The sequence below is a fragment of the Cervus elaphus genome, chromosome 5 (assembly GCF_910594005.1).
Source record: "Cervus elaphus chromosome 5, mCerEla1.1, whole genome shotgun sequence".
Taxonomy (NCBI): Eukaryota; Metazoa; Chordata; class Mammalia; order Artiodactyla; family Cervidae; genus Cervus; species Cervus elaphus.
Genome location: NC_057819.1, coordinates 84,094,697 through 84,119,518, shown reverse-complemented (window position 1 = coordinate 84,119,518; position 24,822 = coordinate 84,094,697). Strand labels below are relative to the sequence as shown.

The 24,822-nt window shown below is 39.6% G+C and overlaps 1 protein-coding gene across 3 annotated transcripts in view; it reads right to left on the bottom strand.

The window, feature by feature from the left end:
* The window catches only part of INTS2 (integrator complex subunit 2), a 51,781-nt gene extending 39,983 nt beyond the window's left edge, over positions 1-11,798 (bottom strand). Inside the window, exons 1-8 of one of the 3 annotated variants that reach the window (XM_043902884.1) lie at positions 11,710-11,798; positions 10,020-10,326; positions 9,001-9,139; positions 7,219-7,321; positions 6,263-6,376; positions 4,486-4,616; positions 4,076-4,249; positions 1,301-1,527 (exon numbers count right to left, since the gene is read on the bottom strand). In XM_043902884.1, coding sequence (XP_043758819.1) covers positions 1,301-1,527; positions 4,076-4,249; positions 4,486-4,616; positions 6,263-6,376; positions 7,219-7,321; positions 9,001-9,139; positions 10,020-10,326; positions 11,710-11,719 — 1,205 coding nt within the window. In that variant the 5' untranslated portion in view covers positions 11,720-11,798. Of the gene's footprint in view, positions 1-1,300; positions 1,528-4,075; positions 4,250-4,485; positions 4,617-6,262; positions 6,377-7,218; positions 7,322-9,000; positions 9,140-10,019; positions 10,327-11,422 lie in introns of all 3 variants that reach the window. The other 2 variants (XM_043902885.1, XM_043902886.1) reach the window with 2 other exon arrangements.
* Positions 11,799-24,822: the final 13,024 nt, after the last annotated feature.

The following is a 24,822-nucleotide window of genomic DNA, read 5'->3' as shown; positions in this document are numbered from 1 at the left end:
AACAGTAAAACTAATATTTATATAGCATTCTACAATTGATTATATTAGAAACATCAGGAATTCAAGTGTTGTCTTTATAAGATTTATCAAGAGTGTTTTAAACAGCCCTTGCCATTTTTTCATTGTATAACTTATAGAGTGAGCATCTTCTCTAGGCCTTGATGAATTATCATACCCTTCCTTTCTAAGTTTGGGTCAGCTTCCAACATTTCATCCTGTGTACTCTCAGTCATGAAATACCTGAGTTCCTATAATGCAAAGATTTTTGCTACCATCAGTCTTCTGGAGGTCTTCTTCCTTTTGGTCACAATGACTTCCCTCAAGTTCACCTTCACCAAATTCATCTGGCTATAATACCTAGGGCCTCTCAAATGTCAACATTCTCAGTCAACTATTTCTTTATATTTGGTTCAAATGTCACTTCTGCTGTTAACCACTTCCTCTTTCTTTGCTACACTTTCATTTTTATTGGCCAATTCCCTCTTTCAATTATTCACTTATGCAAAATATCGCATGGGTTTATTCATGGAGAGACAAGAAGGCGGCACTCCTACCCAACTTTGCTGTCTGCTCATGAACTGAGTGATAGTTGTATATGGACCAGTTGCCAAAAGACTTTAAAAGAAACCCTGTGATTGGTCATTGATCACAATGTGCCTCCACACAATGACATGTGGCTTGAAGTTTTCAATAAACTTTGTACTTTGATTAATGATAATAAATAAGAATTTGGTAAATGAATCACGGCAACTGATACATCAGTTGTTGAGGGAGCAGTGTTATTTGACTAAAGTATGTTAACTGAAACTCATATGTATTGGAGTCATGAAAAGTGAGGACTATATGTATAACAGTTGAGGACATTAATCAAAAAGATATAGTACTGTGTTTAAGAAATCTTGTGCTTAATAATTACATATCAACTTTGAAAAATCTTTGATCTCAGTTGTAAAAGGAAACAGGGCAGATTGACTTCAGCTAGCTGTATAGGTTACATAAAGGATCCCTCTCAGATCATTCATACAGTCATGTCAAGCTGTGGGCAAGTCACAGGTTTCTAAAACTGCTCTGGCTCCTCCCATATCTATATAATTCTATTTACGATCAGACTAAAATAGATGCATACATCCCAACTAGGAAAGTTCTCCCTTGGGACTTTCTTCTTGACATAGGTCAACTTACTAGCTGAGCCCAACAGAAAACCCAAATCCTCTGAATAAAAGGCCCATGGCTCACTTTCTTGGGATTAGAAACAAGAAAGTAAAATGACAAAAAGGTAAAAGATCAAATTATTGAATACTTGAGTCCAGCGATCCCCATCAAAGCACAGTACAGACGTAAGAGTGCACTGGCTTTCACAACATGCTCTTCTTTCAGCCCCGAATACACAGACACATTGGGCTCCATCTCCACATCAGCTTCTTCCACAATGCGGGTACTTCTTACTGTGGGAAGAATGCCCATCAACTCCAGAAGAAGCTGCCTTCTCATTTGCCAAAGGACAGAACTACTGGTCTCTCTTTTTCTCTGCAGGAAATATGGACCACAAAAGGAAGAAAGCATAGAGCACTTACTAAGTCAAAAGGAAGTTCAAACAAAGCTCTCAGTTAGACACCTGTAAATGATCCATTTGAAAATGAAAGTCGCTCAGTCATGTCCAATTCTTTGCGACTCCATGGACTATAAAGTCCATGGAATTCTCCAGGCCAGAATACTGGAGTGGATAGCCTTTCCCTTCTCCAGGGGATCTTCCCAACCCAGGGATCGAACCCAGGTCTCCTGCACTGCAGGCAGATTCTTTACCAGCTGAGCCACAAGGGAAGCCCAAGAATCCTAGAGTGGGTAGCTTATCCTTTCTCCAGAAGATATTCCCAACCCAGGGTCTCTTGCATTGCAGGTGGATTCTTGACCAACTGAGCTATCAGGGAAGCCCTGATCCATTTAAGGAGACTGTCATAACTGCAGAATATCATTTTAATCCATCAAGCAAACTCACTGGATCATTTGACAAATATTCTACTCACCCTGGGCTTCCCTGGTGGCTCAGATGATGAAGAATCTGCCTGCAATGCAGGAGACCTGGGTTCAATCCCTGGGTCGGGAAGATACCCTGGAGAAGGGAATTGCTACCCACTCCAGTATTCTTGCCTGGGAAACCCTTGGACAGAGGAGCCTGGCAGGCTACAGTCCATGGGGTTGCAAAGAGTCAGACACAACTGATTAACTAACACTAACACTGCTCACCCTAATTTGGGCAGGTTGTCCAGAAAATACTAAATGAATGATGATTTGAAATGCAAAATATCATGTAAATGATGATTTCAAACACATAAAGACTAGTGGAGTCTTAAGTACAAAGTGCTCAGATTTGGGGCTTGGATTTAAACAACAGCCCTGCTATTAATTAACTATGTACGTTTAGATACATAAGTTAACCTCTCTGAGCCCCAATTTCCTTACATGAGAAGGAAACTAATATTGGATTAACAATATTTAATTCCCAGGACTGCTGGAGCTAGGAGTTTATACGCCTGTCACCCCCACAGCTCTTCAGGCAGTGACAACATCTACTCATACTCAGGAGGGCCTGATACATCATGCCTGACATATATCAAGCACTCAGTATCTGTTAGATGAATGAACTAACAAAGATGATAAGTATGAAAGCATTTCTAAACTACAAACGGCTCGGGAAAAGTTGTTATTTTTAGAGTGTTTCAGAGTAAAATATGGTAAATGTTGTTTTAAAACCAGTATTAGACACAAAGAATAATTACAAACAAGAGGCTTATACCAAGAGCTTAGCACAGTGCCTGAAATATGCAAGGTACACAAAAAATGTCAACCTCTTGCAAATTTTCAAATTAGTTTTTAATTAATTAATTAAATTAGTTTTCAAATGGATTATAAGAAGAACTTGGATAAAGAAAAGTATGGTGAATTAATGGCATAAAAAAACAGACTCTAGAAGGATCTAAGCAGTACACCTGTTATGTCAAGTTCACAGACCTCAACAAGTTAAAAACCACTCTGCATTATTAGTTCCTGTGTAGGGACAGAACTCTGTTCACAGTTATCATGAGATGTTTTTTGAAAAAGTACAATATTTTGCAAGTTAAAAACTCTTGTAAAATATAATATATATTCATCAATAAAGGGATACATGTAGTAGATACATACAATAAAATATTAGGCTTAGAAAGGAAAGAAATTCTTACACTTGCGATAACATGCATGAACCTTGAAAACATTGTGCCAAGTAAAAATAAGCCAAACGCAAAATGAGAAATATTGTATGATTGCACTTACACGAGGTACCCAGCATGGGCAAATTCATAGGTAGAGAAAGTAGAAGAGAGATTACCCAACACTGAGAGGAAGGGCGAATGAGAAATTATTGCTTAATTGGTAGAGAGTTTCTATCAGATGATGAAAGAGTTCTGAAAATGAACAGTGGTGATGGCTATATATATATATATTTTACCACAATAATTTACACATGTGTGTGTATATATGTGAATCATAGACTACAATAACAACTTATGGTGATGACCTAATATAGGTCATGTGTCTGACCCAGAAATCTGGAGATGACCAATATACTTCCATGGGGTCCAGAAAGTCAGAAATCTCTCAACATTACAGACTTTTTTTACTCATTTTCCCACAAGTATAAAGTGTAGCTTTTCCAAAGACTTCTATTAAGCCAGATGTTAAAGAGATTTGCTAAAATGTATAATGATATCACTTGGTAAATTTTTCTTTTGCAAAAAAATTAATTTTCTATTAAAAAAATGTTGTCACATTTAATAAGATTGGGATTATTTTTTAATGAATTAAATAAATATTTCAAAAATTTCAGTTTTCATTTCTAGTATGGTAAATATCAATAGATAAAGACCAACATAAAAGCTCTTTGTGTCCTCAATGATTTACTGTAAAATCTCAGGAAGTCCTGAGACTAAGAAGTCTGAGAGCCACTGGCCTAATGACATCTTTCTAAAAGTGTTTCTTCCTCCTTTACTAACTACTAACATAGCTTGATCCTTGACCTAAACACACATTTCTCCCTCACCTGCTGTCCATTTCGGATAAAAGTTCCAAACCAGGTCCGGACTTTTGCATTTGTTCCAAGAAGCAAACCACTAACAAAACAAACCAAGTCACTCACTCCATCTTCACTAGCTTCATTTTTAGTATGATCCAATGTCAAAGCCACTCCAAGACCTGGTAAGTGACATTCTTCCACCTAACAAAGCAAAGAAAACAAACTGAACTCAGTATCATAAAGAAAAGGGCCAGGATGATCCAGAATCTGAAACATCTAAAGTTTAGGGGAAGACATAGCACAAAGCACAAAAACCTAGAGAGGAACGTAATATATCTGGTATATAACTGTAATTCCAAATCTCTGCAAGATTCAAAAAAAAGTTCCTGGTCCTAAAATAGAGGCTTTGGTCTCATAAAAATAGTAAGATCTCTTACCACCATGCCTCGGACCTTCAGGGCCTGAGAAGGATTCATTTTACACAAGAAGCGTAAAGCATCCGTCCTCCGCCTTCCTCCAAGACTCTCTTCATCTTGTCGTTCTCCATTTTTGATCAGGCCCCTACAAACTGAACATTTAGTAGCCTCTGTTACCTTAAGCTTTGTAAGTAAGATGTCAGAATCAATGTTTTCAGCCTTGAGAATCATTCATTTACACAGATTAGATATTACAAAAGAAAAGGATCAGGAAACTTGAAAGCATAGCAATAGAAACTGGTTAAAATCCAGCAGAGTGAAAAGAGCCTCATAAAATGAAGTAATCCGTGGAACATCAAGTAGTTCAACATACTTGTAATTAGAGTCTCAGAAAGAGAAAGAGAATGAAAGACAAACATATATTTGAAGAAACTTTTCCAAACTTGATGAAAACTATAAACCCAGAAAATCAGTGAAACCCAAGCAGGAGAAACACAAAATCATAACAAGATACATCATAATCCAATCTCTGAAAACCAGTGATGAAGAAAAAAATCTTAAAAGTTGCCAGAAAGGATAAAAAAATAAATAAATAAAAGTAGCCAGAGGGAAAAAAGAAACATACAGAGGAACAGAGACAAAAATGACCATAGCCAAGAGAATAACATCTTTAAAGAGCTAAGAGAAAAAGTCAACCTAAACCTTCATGGAATAACCAGTAAATCTCTTAGAAACAAAAAGAAAATAATATTAATACTTCCATTTCACAAGTAACAAGTTAAGTACCTTGATGGAGATCACACAAAGAGTGAGCCACAAAGTCAGAAATTATGAACCCCAGATCTAGCGCTTTTTCCTCCTTGACTCTCAATTCGCAAAACATCTTGCTCAATAAATGTAATTTTTATATCACTCAGACCCAAACCACAATCTTCAGTCACTAGCAGTTTGAAACACAGGTGAAAATTTTAGTTGATTTTTCGCAATTTCTACCCTATACTTTTCTGCAAAATGACAGCAATAAGGCTAAAGCACGGAAGTCTGATTGTTGGTATTTCTAATCCATATATCTCATGTTACCCTCTGGCTATTTCACAGATAAATGTCCTCTCCTCTTTGTTCAATGAGCACAGAAATTATAGCCTCTATGTCTTTAATATTTTTTACTTCCCTATTATAGCACTGGTGACAAATGAAAAAAAAAAAAAAAAAAAAAAACGCTGCATACTCATTGTACTTACATTTGTAATTTCTAAACAATTTTGAATTCTCTAAACTCAGTATTTCTACAACTGTTTATTGTTTAGTCACTAAGTTATGTCCGACTCTTTGCAACCCCGTGTACTGCCAGGCTCCTCTGTCCATGGGATTTTCTAGGCAAGAGTACTGGAGTGGGGTGCCATTTCATTCTCCAGGGGATCTTCCCAACCCAGGCATCAAACCTGCATCTCCTGCACTGGCAGGCAGATTCTTTACCACTGAGCCACTTGGAAAGCCCATTTCTACAGCATTCACTAATAAATTTTCAAAAAATAAAATCTCAGATAAAACCTTATAAATGTTTCCTCTTAGCTCAAAAAATAGGTCTCACACATGCCCAAACAAATCTCTTTAATATCCCTTTTTGTTGTTGTTGTTTTGTTTTCTTTTGTTTTGTTTTTGGCCATGCGGCACAGCAAATGAGATCGTGGTTCCCTGACCAGGGATCGAACCCACACCCTCTCCACTGGAAGCATGGAGTCTTAACCACTGGACCACCAGGGAAGTCCCCAATATTCCACTTTAAAATTGCATTTACCCTCATTAAAACTATCAGGAACATTGGCCACCAACAGACACAAGAACCAGGCGCCGTTTCTAACATGGAGCAAGGCTTCAGCTACATCAACTATAGGAAGCAGGGAAGGGAGCTCTATAAGAAAACAAAATCAGTGTTATTACTAAGGAGTGATATTTCATTGTATTATACATTAAACATCTTTGACATTTCACCAATGTTATTTAAAAGCAATTAAATTAAGGTACTTTCTTTTCACAGTCTCGAGCTGACTTGTCCAGCAGGACAGCCACTAGCCACATGTGATTATTTAAATTAAGTTAAAAATAGATCAGCTCCTCAGTCACACTTGCCACATTTCAAGTACTCCATAACTACATGTGGCTAGTGGCTACTGTACTGAACACAGTATACAGAACACTATCATCGCTGCTGTGGTGGACGGTGTTAGTCAAAGAAGTTACTTTCATGAAAAGTTTCTCTGCATTTCTATATCTTCTATCTTCTCATTCTGATCATGCACACTTTTTATAAAGAACCCAAAAAATACAAAAAGCACAAAGAATAAAGATAAAATCAGCTCTAATCCCATCACTTAAAGTTAGTAATTTGCAAGATCTGATTTTAATCTATATGGGTATCACTGTACTTTTAACAAAACTGGGATTTTATTCTACTTACCATTTTGCCACCTGCTTTTTTCATTTAACATATATTGTGAACATTTTCCAAAATGATTAAAGTTCTTCAAATACACACCATTTTAATGGCAGCAGAGTGCACTCTACTATGGAAATAATATAATTTATTTAATCATTGTGCTACTATTAGTCATTTTGACCTAAACTTTTCAGGTATATACTTAATTAGGTGAACTTTCAAATAACACAATATTCCAGGTTAAGAAGTTACACAGTTATCGTTTAACAGGAACATTTAACTGCATCTGAAATATGTCTTAGCATTCATTACAGTACCTGCTTGTAAAATACAAAGTACATCTGCAGCTTCCTCCAAGTAGACTGGACTCTCAAATAGCTCAGATGATTTAAAAAAAAATTCTCCACTGGACTCAGATACCTTAAAAAGAAAGAAAGAAAAATGGTGAGCTCTCTTAATTTCAGGTAATGAATTGGATCCCTTACTATGCTTGCAGTATTTGCTGAGCTTACAGACCATGTCTCTTAATAGCCATTAATATACTGTAGAAGACTATGCAGGACTGGATGAATTTGTACCAACTTAACCACAATTAGTCAGTCACACTACTATTCCAGACATGCACTATAAGTCTGACTAATTTATTTCTACATAAATATTTGGAGACATCTGAAGTTAAAGACAAGCCAAAGAAATGAACTAGGAATGCTACCTAGGTCACTTATTTCATTAGAGCCATTAAGAAAAAGATATAGGAAAATATTAGTTAAAATTAAAGATTATCAGGAATTCCCTGGAAGTCCAGTGGTAAGGATTTCATGCTTGCACTATCAAGGACCCAGGTTCAACCCCTATTCAGGGAACTAAGATCACACAAGCCACATGGCACAGCGAAAAATAAGAAAAAGAAAAAAAGAAAATGAAAAAGAAAAAATTAAAGAGTATGAGTACATGGGGAAAAGAGTTGAGGTAAATAACTTTGTAACAGGAAAAAAAAAATTAAGATTTATAACATATCTTAAAAAAAAATTTTTTTAAAGATTTATAACATATCTTAAAAACTATCTAGAACTAAGCAAATCTCTCCCTTATCGGTATTTTTTTTGGAAACAGAACTTAGGTTTTATTGGTCCACAATTTATAAAATTAAACTTTATTATAAAGTAACTGACCTTGAGATTCTCAAAGTAAAAAACATCTGTTTCTCAAATTCTGAGCCCCATCTCATATAAGACATCTTAATGTGAAGATCCAATTTGTATGATAACTCCTGACATTCACAAATTTAAAATTCAGAGTTTCAATTAACCATCATCACCCAAAGTCCTCTATGTACACCTGAAATAAAACACTGCAAATCTTCAATAAAAATAAAGTAACATCTTTTTGCTGAGACAAAAGGCTGAATAACCTTCATTAGTACACAGAAACTATTCAGTCATCTAGTAAGTGAGGCTAGCCAAATATCCCACATCCAATTCAGCCTCAATATTCCCCACTCAGTTATGTATGATGTATGTAATTCACTCAGTATCTAAAGGAAGCACACACATTTTTAAGAATCATGTACATACTTCACATATTTTCTGGGGGAAATCATATAGAGTTATTATCAACTTTGGTGATTTACAAGTCTTGAGCTATGTATCTATTAAGAAATCATCGTATGGATCCCATACAGACAAAAAAAAAAAAAAACACTTTATGATAGAGAATGCACAGCAGGCAAAAATGAGAGAAAACAGTAATTATAAAACAGCCTTCAAAAGGAGGCATTTAATATCTGTTCAAGCCTTTGAAAGGAAGACACTTGATTAACAAAGAGGATATGTGTCCAAGAGGATGCAAGCTGCCTGCCTTCCTGCCTGTTTCTACCTTTTCTTTTCTTTTTTTGGCTGCATCAGGTCGCAGTTGCAGTACATGGGCTTAGTTGCCCCTGGCATTTGGGATCTCAGTTCCCTGACCTGGAATCAAACTTCCCCTGCACTGGAAGGCAGATTCCTAACCACTGGACCACCAGGGAAGTCGAGCCTGTTTCTATCTCTTATGTGTAGACATCAAATCATGCATATTTTGATCTGTGATTAAAATAAATGCACCTTGTTCATAATTGCCAACAGTTCACTAAGCACAAGACGCAATCGACGAGGTGAATCACTGTGTTCAAACTCTAAAGTCAGTCCATGCTGAAGCTGTGAGACCAGGATGCTCTCTCCACTGCCTCCTCCAAGTTTATGCCTAATAAAATACACACGTGTAAAACAATTATGAGGACACTGGCACAGAAATAAAAGCATAAAAACTATCTTTAACAGAAATAATCTACAAAAGAATGTATGAATTCTTTTGATATATTTCATGAATGTATTACTTCTGAATACTATTTTGCCTATTTCAGAGAGTCACAACCTGTGTAAAGACTCCAATCATAACTGACAGGTTAACACCCACTTCCATCAGTAACAGTGGCTCACAACCATCCACAATGGGCAAGGAGGGACAAAGTATGCCTCGAATCTGGGGAACTCAATGTAAGCTCAACAAGCCTCCCAGGAGACTCCAATAAACCCTTTTGCTCTAGGGGAACTTACTCTATCCGCTTCCCACTGAGAGTAACTGGCCTAATGATTTTAGCCTGCATGCAACATTTGTTTAGTCACTAAGTCAGCTCAGACTGTTTTTGCAACTTCACGGACTGCAGCCCGCCAGGCTCCTCTGTCCATGGGATTTCCCAGGCAAGAGTACTGGAGTAGGTTGCCATCTCTGATTCTAGGGGATCTTCTCGACCCAGGGGTTGAACCAGCATCTCCTCCATTAGCAGGCAGACTGTACCATCTGAGCCACCAGGGAAGGCCTGAATACAAATGTATATACAGCCAAGGTTCTCAGCACATTTCACAATACAGAATTCAAATGATCCTAGAATTTTAATTATAAATAAAAAATAACTTTAAAAAAAAATGCTCTCCAAAGTTTAGAGTCCCAATCTTCTCTTTTTTGGAAGAATGCACTGCAATAAGAAGCCCTAAAAGCTCCAAAAAAAAATTGATTTCCTCCCTTTTTTTTTTTTAGCATATCCAAGTAAATACCAACCCACATATTATACAATATTCATTACCTAAGCTGCTGCTCTTTGCTGGCATCCTGTTCTAAAGCATGAAAGTCCACAGACAGCAATGCAACAATAGAATTGACAGCTTCCACTCCAGAGAGAAGACGAAGGATAAGTTTCTTATCCTGAGCCCAGCTCTGGCTCTGATCAGCAGGTGCACAGAGTGCCATCCGCACCAAGCAGGGCAGGAGAAGTCTCAATTCTGGATCACTTAAAGATGCCAAACGAACAACATCCACCTTCTGCATTGCCTCAAAAGCAAAAGGACTGACAAACTGAAGGCTTGTACACTCGGTCATGATCACTGTTGATCCTAGTGGTTAAAAAAAGAAAAAACGATGATGTCTGGTAGAAACCAATGCAATACTGTAAAGTCTTACAGTAAATGCAATACTTATAAATCCTTCAATTAAAAATAAATAAAAAAATTTTTTAAAGGATTTTTTTTTAAAGCAAGGTAAGTAGGGGTGTAACTGCACATATACGAATGCCCCTCTTTTTAAAAACTCTAAAAATGTGGTTTATCTTATATGTTGGCAATATTCCTGGCACAATTACTAACTCCCTATGCTTCTACTGCCATCTGGAAAATGAGAAAGAAGACAGTATATTAACGTCTTCCAGCCTCGGGGATCTTCTGTTCTAATATTCTCATTTTGCAGAGAAAGAATAGGAAAGCCAGACAGATTAAGTAACAGGCCCAGAGGAGTATTACTAGTCGGTGGCAAAATCTAAAGCTGAACCCTCCTCTACTAAATCCCAGTGCAACACCTTCTCCACTATAGCAGTCATCTGAGGGCCATAATCCAAAGTAAAAGAACAGCATAACTAACAATGCTAGTCTTCAGTACCTCTTTAGTTTCGCATGCCTACCCAGCACATGTAAAGAACTGTTACGTTTCTCTTTCCCACCCTCCACGAGTTGGTAGAAGCACTGGTAAACTACCTCACCAGCCAGAAGCTATGCCAGCTTCAAAGCTCTGGAGACCAGAACTCTATCCTATATCCCCTATGTTGCTAGGTTTAAAAAAAGAGAAAAGAAAACAGCTGCGGAGGTGCAATTAGCTCCTAGCAGAAAGGAGAAATCCTGAATCCCACTTGAGCACTTCTCAAGAGTAATCAGAAACAAAAAAGTTAGTAGCCAAAGCCATCCCCTCTGAGACCTACAGACTAGCAGAATCATGCGTAACAAGAGCCGTGGGCAGAAACCTTCTGCTTTTCAGCAAGAGGAGCTGGCCTTTTAACAGAGGGGCGGGCTGAGAGAGCAGAGGCGAGGAGACCTGAGCGCTCATAGGTCTCGCCCCCGGGCGTAACGTGAACCAACCAGTCCCTCTGCAGGAGAAAAGTCGGGCCGCTGGCGGACACGGACCCCGAAACGCTCCGAGGCCTTAGAAGCGGGAGCCTCATACCTTCAGGTCTACCCTCCGGCCTCCCGGGACCCCACCCGGATTCCGCGCCCTACAGGCGGGGCGCGGTAGAAATCGAGAGCGCGGTCCGAGGTTGGGCCTAGGCGAGAACCCGGCTTCCCCAGCCCTATAGCTCTGCCTTGAGTCGACCTGGGCACCAAAAACCCCACACGTCGGGATCAGTCAGGCCGGCGGTGCGACGGGGGCTGGATGGGGACACCGCGCAAAGGCAGAGCCTGGACTGCAGGGACGGGAAAGCTGAGGAGACTGTTTCCACCCGCTCGCAGCACCTTCATTCATCCCCAGCGTCTGGCTCCGGTCGGCCACCGTACTGGACTGAGAGGAAGGCTGGCTGCGAGAGGACACCCGGAGGCGTCGGCGGTGACGCAGCAGCGCGCGTGCGCGGCCCCGCCCCTTCCTCCGCCTCAGTTCGCGCCACTTCACCCTGGAAGGCGTAGGGTCGTGCTGTTTCCAGTGTCCTTTCCAGAGCATACCAGCTGAATCCCATTAGCTAAATCATTAAGGCTCCTCGCGCTGCCTTGTCATCATCACCGGATTACTGTGCCATTCAAATGACAGCGTTATGTAAAATGTTCAAGTTGGCCCACTGTTCAGTTGGCCAGAACGGCCAAATGGAACCAGTTACAGCTTTCCATCTCTGCTTCTGCCTTTCCAGCACCGCAGTTCTAGAATCCTGGGGTTTGCAGGAGAATTTAAAAAGTAATCTAACTCTGAACCATTATTCTGCTCTTCATCTCAAAACACAGTCATGAGTTAAACATCGTTATTTTGGGTTCTCAGAAAGCATAGATCTTTCGTGGATGATGCATGGCATTTCAGGAGTTCTCTAGAATCCCTGCCGAATTGTGAATTCTTGAGCTGCTTCTGGAAAGAGGGTCCAAAACTGTCAACAACTTCTCAAAGGAGTTTGGACCACACAGAAGACCAAGAACTTCTAGCCTTTATATATTTGCATAATATTTCTGGTTTCTGGTTCAATCCATGTGTATTTAACACCTTCTATTCACCAGATATTATGCGAGGTACTGAAACAAAAGTATTTTACAGAAATAAAGTACTTCATACTTTATGTTCAATTGAGTCTCTCAGTCGTGTCCCATTCTTTGCGCCCCCATGAATTGTAGCACACCAGGCCTCCCTGTCCATCACCAACTCCCGGAGTTTACTCAAACTTATGTCCATCGAGTTGGTGATGCCATCCAGCCATCTCATCCTCTGTCGTCCCCTTCTCCTCCTGTCCCCAATCCCTCCCAGCATAAGGGTCTTTTCCAATGAGTCAACTCTTCGCATGAGGTGGCCAAAGTATTGGACTTTCAGCTTCAGCATCAGTCCTTCCAATGAACACCCAGGACTGATCTCCTTCAGGATGGACTGGTTGGATCTCCTTGCAGTCCAAGGGACTCTCAAGAGTCTTCTCCAACACCACAGTTCAAAAGCATCAATTCTTCGGCACTCAGCTTTCCTCACTTTATATTAGGTTGGTGCAAAAGTAGAGGTTTCTGGAAAAAAAAAAAAAAGTAGAGGTTTCTGACCATGAATTTTAAATCATTATAACTAGGCTCAGATACATCTTGATTAATCAAGATAGGAATCATAATGAACATTATTAAAAAATAAAATAAAAAAAAAAAATAAAAAAAAAAAAAAATAAATAAAATAAAATAAAATAAACATTATTGCCAAAGAGAAATAAATTTGTTTATTCCTGTAGAATAAAAACCCACGCCTTAGGATTTGAGGAACTCTTGGAAAGCATTTTCTGCCTCCTGCTGATTGTCGAAGTGTTTTCCCTGCAAAAAGTTGTCAAAATGCTTGAAGAAGTGGTAGTCAGGTGACAAGAGGTCAGGTGAATATGGCGGATAAGGCAAAACTTTGTAGCCCAATTCTTTCCACTTTTGAAGAACTGGTTGTGCTACATGTGGTCAGGGGTTGTCGTGGAGAAGAACTGGAATCTTTCTGTTGACCAATGCTGGCTGCAGGCGTTGCAGTTTTCGGTGCATCTCATCAATTTGCTGAGCATACTTCTCAGATGTCATGGTTTCACCGGGATTCAGAAAGCTGTAGTGGAGCAGACTGCAGCAAACCACCGGACAGTGACCATGACCTTTTTTTTTTTTTTGGTGCAAGTTTGGCTTGGGGAAGGCCTCTGGAGCTTCTTCTCTGTCCAGGCACTGAGCTGGTTGTCACTGGTTGTTGGGTTGATATACAATCCGATCAAGAAATGGTTTGTTGTTGTTTCATAGAATAAGAGAAGATGAAAAAAAAAAAAAAAAAGATGAAGCTTCAAAACGATACTATTTTTTTTTTTTTATTTACAGTCAGCATATTCTTGCCTGGAGAATCCCATGGACAGAAGAGCCTGTTGGGCTACAGTCCATGGGGTTGCAAAGAGTTGGACAAAACTGAAAGACTAACACACTCACAGCTCATGAGGCACACACTTATCAAGCTCTTTCACACTTCCACTTTGCTATAAATGCCGAACAACCATAGGATGGTCGACGTTGAGTTCTTCGGAGACTCATTGGAAAAGACCCTGATGCTGGGAGCAATTGGGGGCAGGAGGAGAAGGGGACGACAGAGGATGAGATGGCTAGATGGCATCACCGACTCGATGGGCATGGGTTTGGGTAGACTCCGGGAGTTGGTGATGGACAGGGAGGCCTGGCGTGCTGCAATTCATGGGGTCACAAAGAGTCGGACACAACTGAGAGACTTAAGTGACTGAGTTCTTTAGCAACATCTGCAGTTGTAAGAGGATCACTTTTGATGATTGTCCCAATTGGTCGCTGTCAACTTCCCACGCCTGGCCACTACGCTGCTCATCTTCAAGGCTCTCATCTCCTTTGCAAAACTTCTTGACCCTCCACAGCACAGTACATTCGTTAGCAGTTCCTGGGCCAAATGCACTGTTGATGTTGCAAGTTGTCTCCACTGCTTTATGATCCATGTTGAACTTAGATAAGAAAATCATTCAAATTTGCTTTTTGTCTGATATCATTTTCCTAGTCGAAAATAAATATAAAATAAACAGCAAGTAATAAATGATTAGCAAAAAAATAAAGCAAGAAATTGGCATTAAAATGATGCTAACATAATCACATTTTTTAAAGGTTGTATTCTATTACCAAATGGCACATTTCAACAACGCAAAAACCAAAATTATGTTTGCACCAACCTAATAGTTTCCAAAACTTTGACAATCAGATAATGTATTTAAAAACAAAGTCTTGCCTTCAACATGAAAAATAAGCAAAGGAACAAAAGAATTAATGTGTGTTGTGTTGCAGTGCTTTTCAAACCATTTTCCAGCTGGCCCTCAGTAATACATTTCACATTGTGACCCAAGACACAGATATACATATATATCCACATTTATATGGAAACAAACATCTTATGAAATAATACAAATTACATGTACATATTCTATTTCACTTCTTTAAATTGATGGTCACTGAACACTAAAATTGATTTCACAATCTACTAATGGGTTACCAACTGTACAACACTATCATTTTTAAGTTGATATCTATTAAAAGACATTTACTGAACATTTGCTAGGTACTAGTGCTTTATAGCTATAATCTGATTTAATTTTCTGATGTAAGCAATATTAATCTCCATTTTATAATTATGGGAATTGAAAATTAGAAGTTAAGCAATTTAATCTTCCTGGATGATCATTTTATAAGAAGAGTGAAGGGAATTCAAACATGGCTTTGGTGGTTAAATGACAGGAGGAAGTGGATGTGACTAAGTGCTTGCTTTCTTTCTTGTTTTGGCTATGTTGCAGGTATCTTTCCATGTGATACAGAGACCTCTAGTTGCAACACAGTGGCTTTGTAGATTCTGTCATGCAGGTTCTCTAGTTGAGGCATCTAGGCTCAGTACTTTGTGGCAGGCAGGTTCAGCAGCCGGAGCTCAGGCTTAGCTGCCCCACCACATGTGGGATCTTAGCTCCCTAACCAGGGATTGAACCCAGGTCCCATGCATTGGGAGGCAGATTCTTAACCACTGGACCCACCACGGAAGCCTCTGAACTAAGTGATTTTTAGGCTCTCTTCCAATTCTGTTTATGATCCTGTAATCACAAATGGAGGAACAACACGTAGATCCATCTTGATCTACAGAGACCGGCAAATCACATCCAACCTGAATGAGACATCTAGAGTATAACGGTGATGAATATTGATACTTATTCTCCTCCAAGTAACTTTCTCTTCCAATTTTTATCTCAGTAAACATCACCAACACCCACAGGTGCTCAGACCAGAAACTTGGAAATCATCCTAGCCTCCAACCTCTCCCCCTTATATCCACTTAATCAGCAAAAATCTTTCAAATCTACATTACAGTGTTTCAGTTCAGTCACTCAGTCGTGTCCGACTGTTTGGGACCCCCATGGACCGCAGCACGCCAGGCCTCCCCGTACATTACTAACTCCCAGAGTTTACTCAAACTCATGTCCACTGAGTCAGTGATGCCATCGAACCATCTCATCCTCTGTTGTCCCCTTCTCCTCCACTGTATGATCATAAGGGATTTGATTTAGGTCATACCTGCATGGTCTAGTGGTTTTCCCTCCTTTCTTCAATTTAAGTCTGAATTTGGCAATAAGGAGCTCATGATCTGAGCCACAGTCAGCTCCCAGTCTTATTTTTGCTGACCGTATAGAGCTTCTCCATCGTTGGCTGCAAAGAATATAATCAATCTGATTTTGGTATTGACCATCTGGTGATGTCCATGTGTGGAGTCTTCTCTTGTTTTGTTGGAAGAGGGTGTTTGCTATGACCAGTGTGTTCTCCTGGCAAAATTCTATTAGCCTTTGCCCTGCTTCATTCTGTACTCCAAGGCCAAATTTGCCTGTTACTCCAGGTATCTCTTGATTTCCTACTTTTGCATTTAGGTCCCCTATAGTGAAAAGGACATCTTTTTGGGGTGTTAGTTCTAGAAGGTTGTGTAGGTTTTCATAGAACCATTCAACTTCAGCTTCTTCAGCATTACTGGTTGGGGCATAGACTTGGATTACTGTGATACTGGTTTGCCTTGGAAACAAGCAGAGATCATTCTGTCGTTTTTGAGACTGCATCCAAGTACTGCATTTCACACTCTTTTGTTGACCATGATGGCTACTCCATTTCTTCTAAGGGATTCTTGCCCAAGGGATATCTTGTAGTAGATAGAGTGGTCACCTGAGTTAAATTCACCCACGCCAGTCCATTTTAGTTCACTGATTCCTAGAATGTCTATGTTCACTCTTGCCATCTCCTGTTTGACCACTTTCAATTTGCCTTGACTCATGGACCTAACATTCCATGTTCCTATGCAATATTGTTCTTTACAGCATCAGACTTTACTCCCATCACCAGTCACATGCACAACTGGGGTTGTTTTTGCTTTGACTCCTTCTCTTCATTCTTTCTGTAATTATTTCTCCATGGATCTCCAGTAGCAAATTGGGCACCTACCGACCTGGGGAGTTCATCTTTCAGTGTCCTATCTTTTTGCCTTTTCATACTGTTCATGGGGTTCTTAAGGCAAGAATACTGAAGTGGTTTCCTATTCCCTTCTCCAGTGGACCACATTTTGTCAGAACTCTCCACCATGACCCGCCCATCCATCTTGGGTGGCCCTACACGGCATGGCTCATAGTTTCATTGAGCTAGACAAGGCTCATGTGATCAGATTGGTTAGTTTTCTGTGATTGTGGTTTTCATTCTGTCTGCCCTCTGATGGAGAAGGATAAGAGGCTTATGAAAGCTTCCTGATGGGAGAGACTGACTGAGGGGAAAACTGGGTCTTGTTCTGATGGGTGGGACCAGGCTCAGTAAATCTTCAATCCAATTTTCTGTTGATGGGTGGGGCTGTGTTCCCTCCCGGTTATTTGCCTGGGACCAAACTATGGTGGGGATAATGAAGATAATGGGGAAAAACATTGTAATGTTTGCCAATGAAATAATTTTTGTAATCATTATATAGAACTCAGACATCCTAGTGAAAAAATATTTATTCATGAACTTTCAAGTTTTAGATCTGCTTCCTCTGAAGGCTACTATGTGTGAGTGCTCAGTTGTGTCCAACTCTGTGACCCCACCGAAAAGTCCACCAGGCTTCTCTGTCCATGGGATTATCCCAGCAAGAATACTCAAATGGGTTGTCATTTCCTCCTCCAAGGGGCCTTCCTAGCCCCCTGGAGGAGGAAATGGCAACCTACTCCATACTAGGTACTTTTATGTAAATTATTGCCCTGTAAGTGAGCTTCAAGAAATTAGAATAGTTGGGTAAATATTTTAAAGGGCACCAATGTTCTTTGGAAATAGAATCACAGAATTTCAAAACTAAAGGGATCTTAGGAGACATCTAGCTCCAGTTTTTGCCACATGGAATTTTTAAATAATTATCCTAAACAGTGTGTCTATTTTATAAGGTTTCCTCAATTGTTTCTGCCTGCTGGAATCTTTTGAACTCTTCTTTTATACTGGCTATCTGCTTTAGCTAAGGGCCCCCGGGTGGCACCAGTGGTAAAGAATCAGCTTGCCAATGCAGATAGAAGAGACAAGGGTTTGATCCATGGATTGAGAGGATCCCATGGAGGAGGGCATAGCAATCCACTCCAGCATTCTTGCCTGGGAAATCCCATGGACAGAGGAGCCTGGAGGGCTACACTCCATAGGGTTGCAAAGGGTCAGATGTGACTGAAGTGACTTACTACGCATTTGCTTTGACTAAACACATCTACATTAATTTTATAAGTAAAATGTTGGGTAGAATTGGGTCTAACCAAGGTTCTATAGTATAACATTAGAGACATCTCTCCAGGTTGACATAGCTCCACCAATCAAGCCTTTTTGGGTATGACTGTTCAACCAATTATGAATCATCCCAACTACTAATGCAATTTTCTGCTTAGGGATAAAGCTCACTTTCTTTAAGGTGGCACTCAAAGAATCTGTCACGGTCTGACTTCTCTCTAGCCTGGACTCCTGCCATAACCCACAATTGTACCTCCATTTTAGTCAGTTTGAACTGTTTGTATCCCAAATCCGTCATGTTCTCCCCTACTATTCTTCTATCTGTAATGCCTTTTATTCTTTTCATGTGTTTTATATGGTAACTCTCAAGTATCCTTTAAATCTCACCTCTAGTAAGAAATCCTTTTCTCACCTTGTAAGAAACTTTTCCTGACAAATCATTTATCTCTTCTTAGATTTAAGTATCCTTCTTTAGGGCTCTCAAGACACTCATTGCTTCTTTTCTTCATAGGGCTTCACATATTACACTAATCATTAGGATTTTGTTTGTCCTTCTCACCAGAAAGTAAGTCCTTTGAGGGCAGGATTCAATTTCTTTGCCTTTGACATACAGTATGACAACTACTATTGGTTATTAAAATTAATTCAAATATGAATTATGAAATCTTATTAAATAAGCTGCTGAATGTGCATTTCCATAGTTTTATCAGTGCTATGAAAATAAAGTGTAATGAGTTTGATTTCAGCAATTCCCTCTTATAGATGCACTGCACTGTCATTCATATCACTTTAAAGGGCTTATCAAACTATGTTTACAAGTATGTTTCTCAGTAGACTGAGGGCTTAAGGTCAAAGATTTATATCTCATTACTAGTGTAAATAATCAGTTTATTGAACAAATAGTGCTTTAGTGAATAATGCTTTATCCTGGCTTCTATTGATCTTGTTCATAGAGTCAAGCACATTTATTACTGGTTTCTAGCAATAACATACATTTACATTAAGTTTTTTTAGAAAAACATTAAAAACTAGGAAAGTTGTACATTTCCTCTCTTTCAGAACCCTTCATTTTCCCACAGTGTTTCTGAACTCATATCTGCAAGTTTTTTCAGCACCCAGGATGTAATTCATTTGGGTGTGGTGAACTGAGCAACTACTTTAAAACAGTTAACTGTATCAGATCTTAACTCCATCACATTACTTTACATTTTAGAGCTTGAAGACAGTTCAAACTGATTTCTTTTTAGTCAGAGTAGTTTGGGACAGAAGGGAGCTAAAGTTTGAGTACTAAATACTCTGCATGCTTTCCATCCTTGCTCTTGCTAGAAACATATTTGGGTTTGCCATTAAACATCTTTTTTTCTCTTGCAAGCTTTAGCTCATTCTGGACTTAACTCTTCTAGAGAACATCAGTTCAGTTCAGTTCAGTCTCTCAGTCATGTCCGACTCCCTGTGACCCCATGAATTGCAGCACGCCAGGCCTTCCTGTCCATCACCAACTCCCGGAGTCCATCCAAACCCATGTCCATCGAGTCAGTGATACCATCCAAACATCTTGTCCTCTGTCATCCCCTTCTCCTCCTGCCCTCAATCTTTCCCAGCATCAGGGTCTTTTCCAATGAGTCAACTCTTTGCATCAGGTGGCCAAATTACTGGAGTGTCAGCTTCAGCATCAGTCCTTCCAATGAACACCCAGGACTGATCTCCTTTAGGATGGACTGGTTGGATCTCCTTGCAGTCCAAGGGACTCTCAAGAGTCTTCTCCAACACCACAGTTCAAAAGCATCAATTCTTCGGTGCTCAGCTTTCTTTACAGTCCAACTCTCACATCCATACATGACCACTGGAAAAACCATAGCCTTGACCAGATGGACCTTTGTTGGCAAAGTAATGTCTCTGCTTTTAAATATGCTATCTAGGTTGGTCATAACTTTCCTTCCAAGGAGCAAGCGTCTTTTAATTTCATGGCTGCAATCATCATCGGCAGTGATTTTGGAGCCCAAAAAATAAAGTCAGCCACTGTTTCCACTGTTTCCCTATCTATTTCCCATGAAGTGATCGGACCAGTTGCCATGATCTTCGTTTTCTGAATGTTGAGCTTTAAGCCAACTTTTTCACTCTCCTCTTTCACTTTCATCAAGAGGCTTTTTAGTTCCTCTTCACTTTCTGCCATAAGCGTGCTGTCATCTGCATATCTGAGGTTATTGATATTTCTCCTGGCAATCTTGATTCCAGCTTGTGCTTCTTCCAGCCCACCGTTTCTCACAATGTACTCTGCATGTAAGTTACATAAGCAGGGTGACAATATACAGCCTTGACATACTCCTTTTCCTATTTGGAACCAGTCTGTTGTTCCATGTCCAGTTCTAACTGTTGCTTCCTGACCTGCATACAGGTTTCTCAAGAGGCAGGTCAGGTGGTCTGGTATGCTCATCTCTTTCGGAATTTTCCACAGTTTACTGTGACCCACACAAATGCTTTGGCAGAGTCAAAAAAGCATTTGTATTTGTATTTACAAAGTTCAGTATTTTTTGCAATTTCCTTTGAGGTTCACAAAGCTGGTTAGGAAGACATGGTTACCGTTGAGTTCATGTACAAATGAGCAAATTGAGACTTCGAGTGTTTCAATGATTTGTCTAAAGTCACAAGAAAGGAAGAGCTAAACTAGGCAAAAATCCTAATCCAGTGACCCTAAACTATTTCTACTAATAAGAAAGTAAATGTTCCAAGTAATTAAAATTGTATAAATTCATTTTAATTATGTGCAAAACTCACACTAATGCTAAGTTCTGTAGTTTCTGGTATTTATTACAAGAAATCTATTCAAAAAATATTTTGGTGCCTTACTACATGCCAGGTGTTGCATTCAAACCGTGTGCAAAATAGATGGAAGTTTCTACCCTCATGAAGTTGTTTGGTAGCAGAGACAAATCATAAACTGCAAAAACACTATGAAACACCATAAAACATAGCGTGTTACAATAAGAGTATATAACAAGAGACCCTGATCTGAGGCTAGGGTATATGTGGTAATTAGGATGAGGCTTTAAGATGAGAATAACCATGGGGCTTTCAGAGAACTCAAATGCCTAGGAAGCTAGGAGAACACAAGAGAAAGGCCCATTTTGAAGCTTGTAGAGGAGGAGGCAGAGGACAGATCATCTAAGACTTTTGATATCTAGCTTTTGAGCAAGAAGCAGCCATAAAGGGTTTTATGCTACCAACTAAGGAACATACTGAGAACTACCTTGGTGGCCCAGTGGTTGAGAATCCGCCTGCCAATGCAGGGGATATGGGTTTGATCCCTGGCCTGGAAAGATTCCACATGCTGCAGGGCAACTAAGCCCGTGTGCTGTACCTACTGAGCCATGCTCTGGAGCCTGCAAGTCACAACTAACTGAAGCCTGCAAGCCCTAGAGCCCATACTCTGCAACAGCAGAGGCCACCACAATGGCCCTCACACTGTAACCAGAGAAAGGCTGCAAGAAGCAACAAAGATCCAGGGAAGCCAAAAATAAACACATAAATAAAAATTGAAAACATACTGAAAGTATAGAGACCAAGTTGGGAGGATATTGCAGAGGTCCACCCAGATAAGATTCTTTTACCTAATACCTGTATGGAGTTGCACAGTGCTAATTTAGACTAAGGTCAGGCCAACAGAGATAGAAATGGACATGTTTGATAGTAAAAAGATAAGACCAACAGTTTTGTTGTTTTTTTTTTTTAGACCAACAGTTTTTGATGACTGGTTACGAGAAAGAGTTTGTGGTTTGCACACCTTGCAAGGACGGCAGTGCAATTCACAGTGACGAGGAACACTATTAAGAACCAGCTGGTTTCTGTGGAGGAAGATTGTTGGTTTTAGTTAAAAGTAGATTTATTCAAGAAAAACAAAACAGAAACAAGACAAACTCTGGCATTCTGAATGCAAGCCTATAAGACACTACATAGACTGGGAACTGTCGAAATGTATCATTCATTAAGAATTTTTTCCCCTGTAGTAGGGACTGACAGAGTAAAGAAGTTTTTAAAACATCAAACTTTAACTCCACAAAAGGCCACTCCTGAAACAATCTGGTGGGTCACTCTGAAAGAAAAATCAAGAAACACTTCATATAATTTTAAACAGAATTTCTGGTTATAGCTATAGTACTCTGAGAATGCCAGCAAATTTATTGACTACACCAAAGCCTTTGACTGTGTGAATCACAATAAACGGTGGAAAATTCTGAAAGAGATGGGCATACAAGACCACCTGACCTGCCTCTTGAGAAACCTGTATGCAGGTCAGGAAGCAACAGTTAGAACTGGACATGGAACAACAGATTGGTTCCAAATAGGAAAAGGAGTATGTCAAGGCTGTATATTGTCACCCTGCTTATGTAACTTACATGCAGAGTACATCATGAGAAACGCTAGGCTGGAGGAAGCACAAGCTGGAATCAAGATTGCCAGGAGAAAAAAAAAAAAAAGATTGCCAGGAGAAATATCAATAACCTCAGATATGCAGATGACAGCACGCTTATGGCAGAAAGTGAAGAGGAACTAAAAAGCCTCTTGATGAAGGTGAAAAGAGGAGAGTGAAAAAGTTGGCTTAAAGCTCAACATTCAGAAAACGAAGATCATGGCAACTGGTCCGATCACTTCATGGGAAATAGATAGGGAAACAGTGGAAACAGTGGCTGACTTTATTTTTTGGGCTCCAAAATCACTGCCGATGATGATTGCAGCCATGAAATTAAAAGACGCTTGCTCCTTGGAAGGAAAGTTATGACCAACCTAGATAGCATATTTAAAAGCAGAGACATTACTTTGCCAACAAAGGTCCATCTGGTCAAGGCTATGGTTTTTCCAGTGGTCATGTATGGATGTGAGAGTTGGACTGTAAAGAAAGCTGAGCACCGAAGAATTGATGCTTTTGAACTGTGGTGTTGGAGAAGACTCTTGAGAGTCCCTTGGACTGCAAGGAGATCCAACCAGTCCATCCTAAAGGAGATCAGTCCTGGGTGTTCATTGGAAGGACTGATGCTGAAGCTGACACTCCAGTAATTTGGCCACCTGATGCAAAGAGTTGACTCATTGGAAAAGACCCTGATGCTGGGAAAGATTGAGGGCAGGAGGAGAAGGGGATGACAGAGGACAAGATGTTTGGATGGTATCACTGACTCGATGGACATGGGTTTGGATGGACTCCGGGAGTTGGTGATGGACAGGAAGGCCTGGCTTGCTGCGATTCATGGGGTCACAAAGAGTCGGACATGACTGAGCGACTGAACTGAACTGACTCTGAGAATGAGGGTTCTTTATTTTTCAACCCATGTGTGATATCTCTGAGAGTATACACAGAAGACATTGAAAACTACAGAATTATCAGTATAGATGACTCAGGAATACATTCACAACAGTTATCTATTACAATGAGCCGAAACCAAAGATTCTTTCTCTTTTGTTTTTGCTTCTGTGAAAAGTGTTAGTTGTTCAATCCTATCTGACTCTTTGTGACCCCGTGGACTGTAGCCCGCCAGGCTCCTCTGTGCATGGGATTCTCCATGGAAGAATAGTAGAATGGGTTGCCATTCCCTTCTCCAGGGGATCTTCTCAACCCAGGGATCGAACCAAGGTCTCCTGGATTGCAGGCAGATTCTTTACCATCTGAGCCACCAGGGAAGCCCCTTTACTTCTCTGGACCTTTCAAATAACTCAGTGTGCCCTTTGGACTTTGATATTCTTAATTATATGTTCTTGGGGGCAAGGGGAATTGACTTATCTGAACTAGTTGTTAGTGGAGCAATACACCCTGAATATCTTGTTAAGCAAAGCCTGGACATTTCATTCAACATACTTGAGATATAACGGTTTTCCATTAAATGCCCGTTTCCCTAGAAACTGTAACATTTCAAAGGTTATTTACTACAGATTATTTTAAGAGAGCTCAAACAACACTTCTAACTTTATCCTGATGTAGATGTTCTGCCTCTAGATTTCCTGAAAACCTACAGTGACCCTATAGACTCCAAATATTTCACAATTCTGTAGTAACAATTCTGTTTCAGGCATATTTTGGTAACTCATTAAACAAAAAATTTGTTACAACATGCTGTAATTTTGATTCCAGAAGTGTACTAAAAGTTTTTATAACTTTGGTAATAAGCCATTATTTCAAGTAATCTCATCAAATCCATTAGCAAATACAAGTATACCTGAGAAATATTTTGGGTGTGGTTTCATGCCACTACAATTAGTGAATATTGTCATAAAGCAAATCATGTGAAATTTTTGGTTCCTTAGTGTACATAGAAGTTATATTTACACTATACTGTAGTCTATTAAGTGTGCAAAAGTATGTCTAAAAAAGCAATGTACATACCTTAATGAAAAAATACATTATTGCTAAACAATGCTATCATCTGAGTCTTCAGTGAATAGTAACAGAAGCATCAAAGATCATAGATCACCATAACAAATATAAATAACAAACTTTAAAATATTGTGAGAATTACCAAAATGTGAGAGACATGGAGTAAACGTTGTTAGAAAAATACTGCTGATAAGACTTGCTTAACGCAGAGTTTCCACAAACCTTTTATTTGCAAAAAAACGCAGTTTGTAAAAATCTGCCAAGTGCAA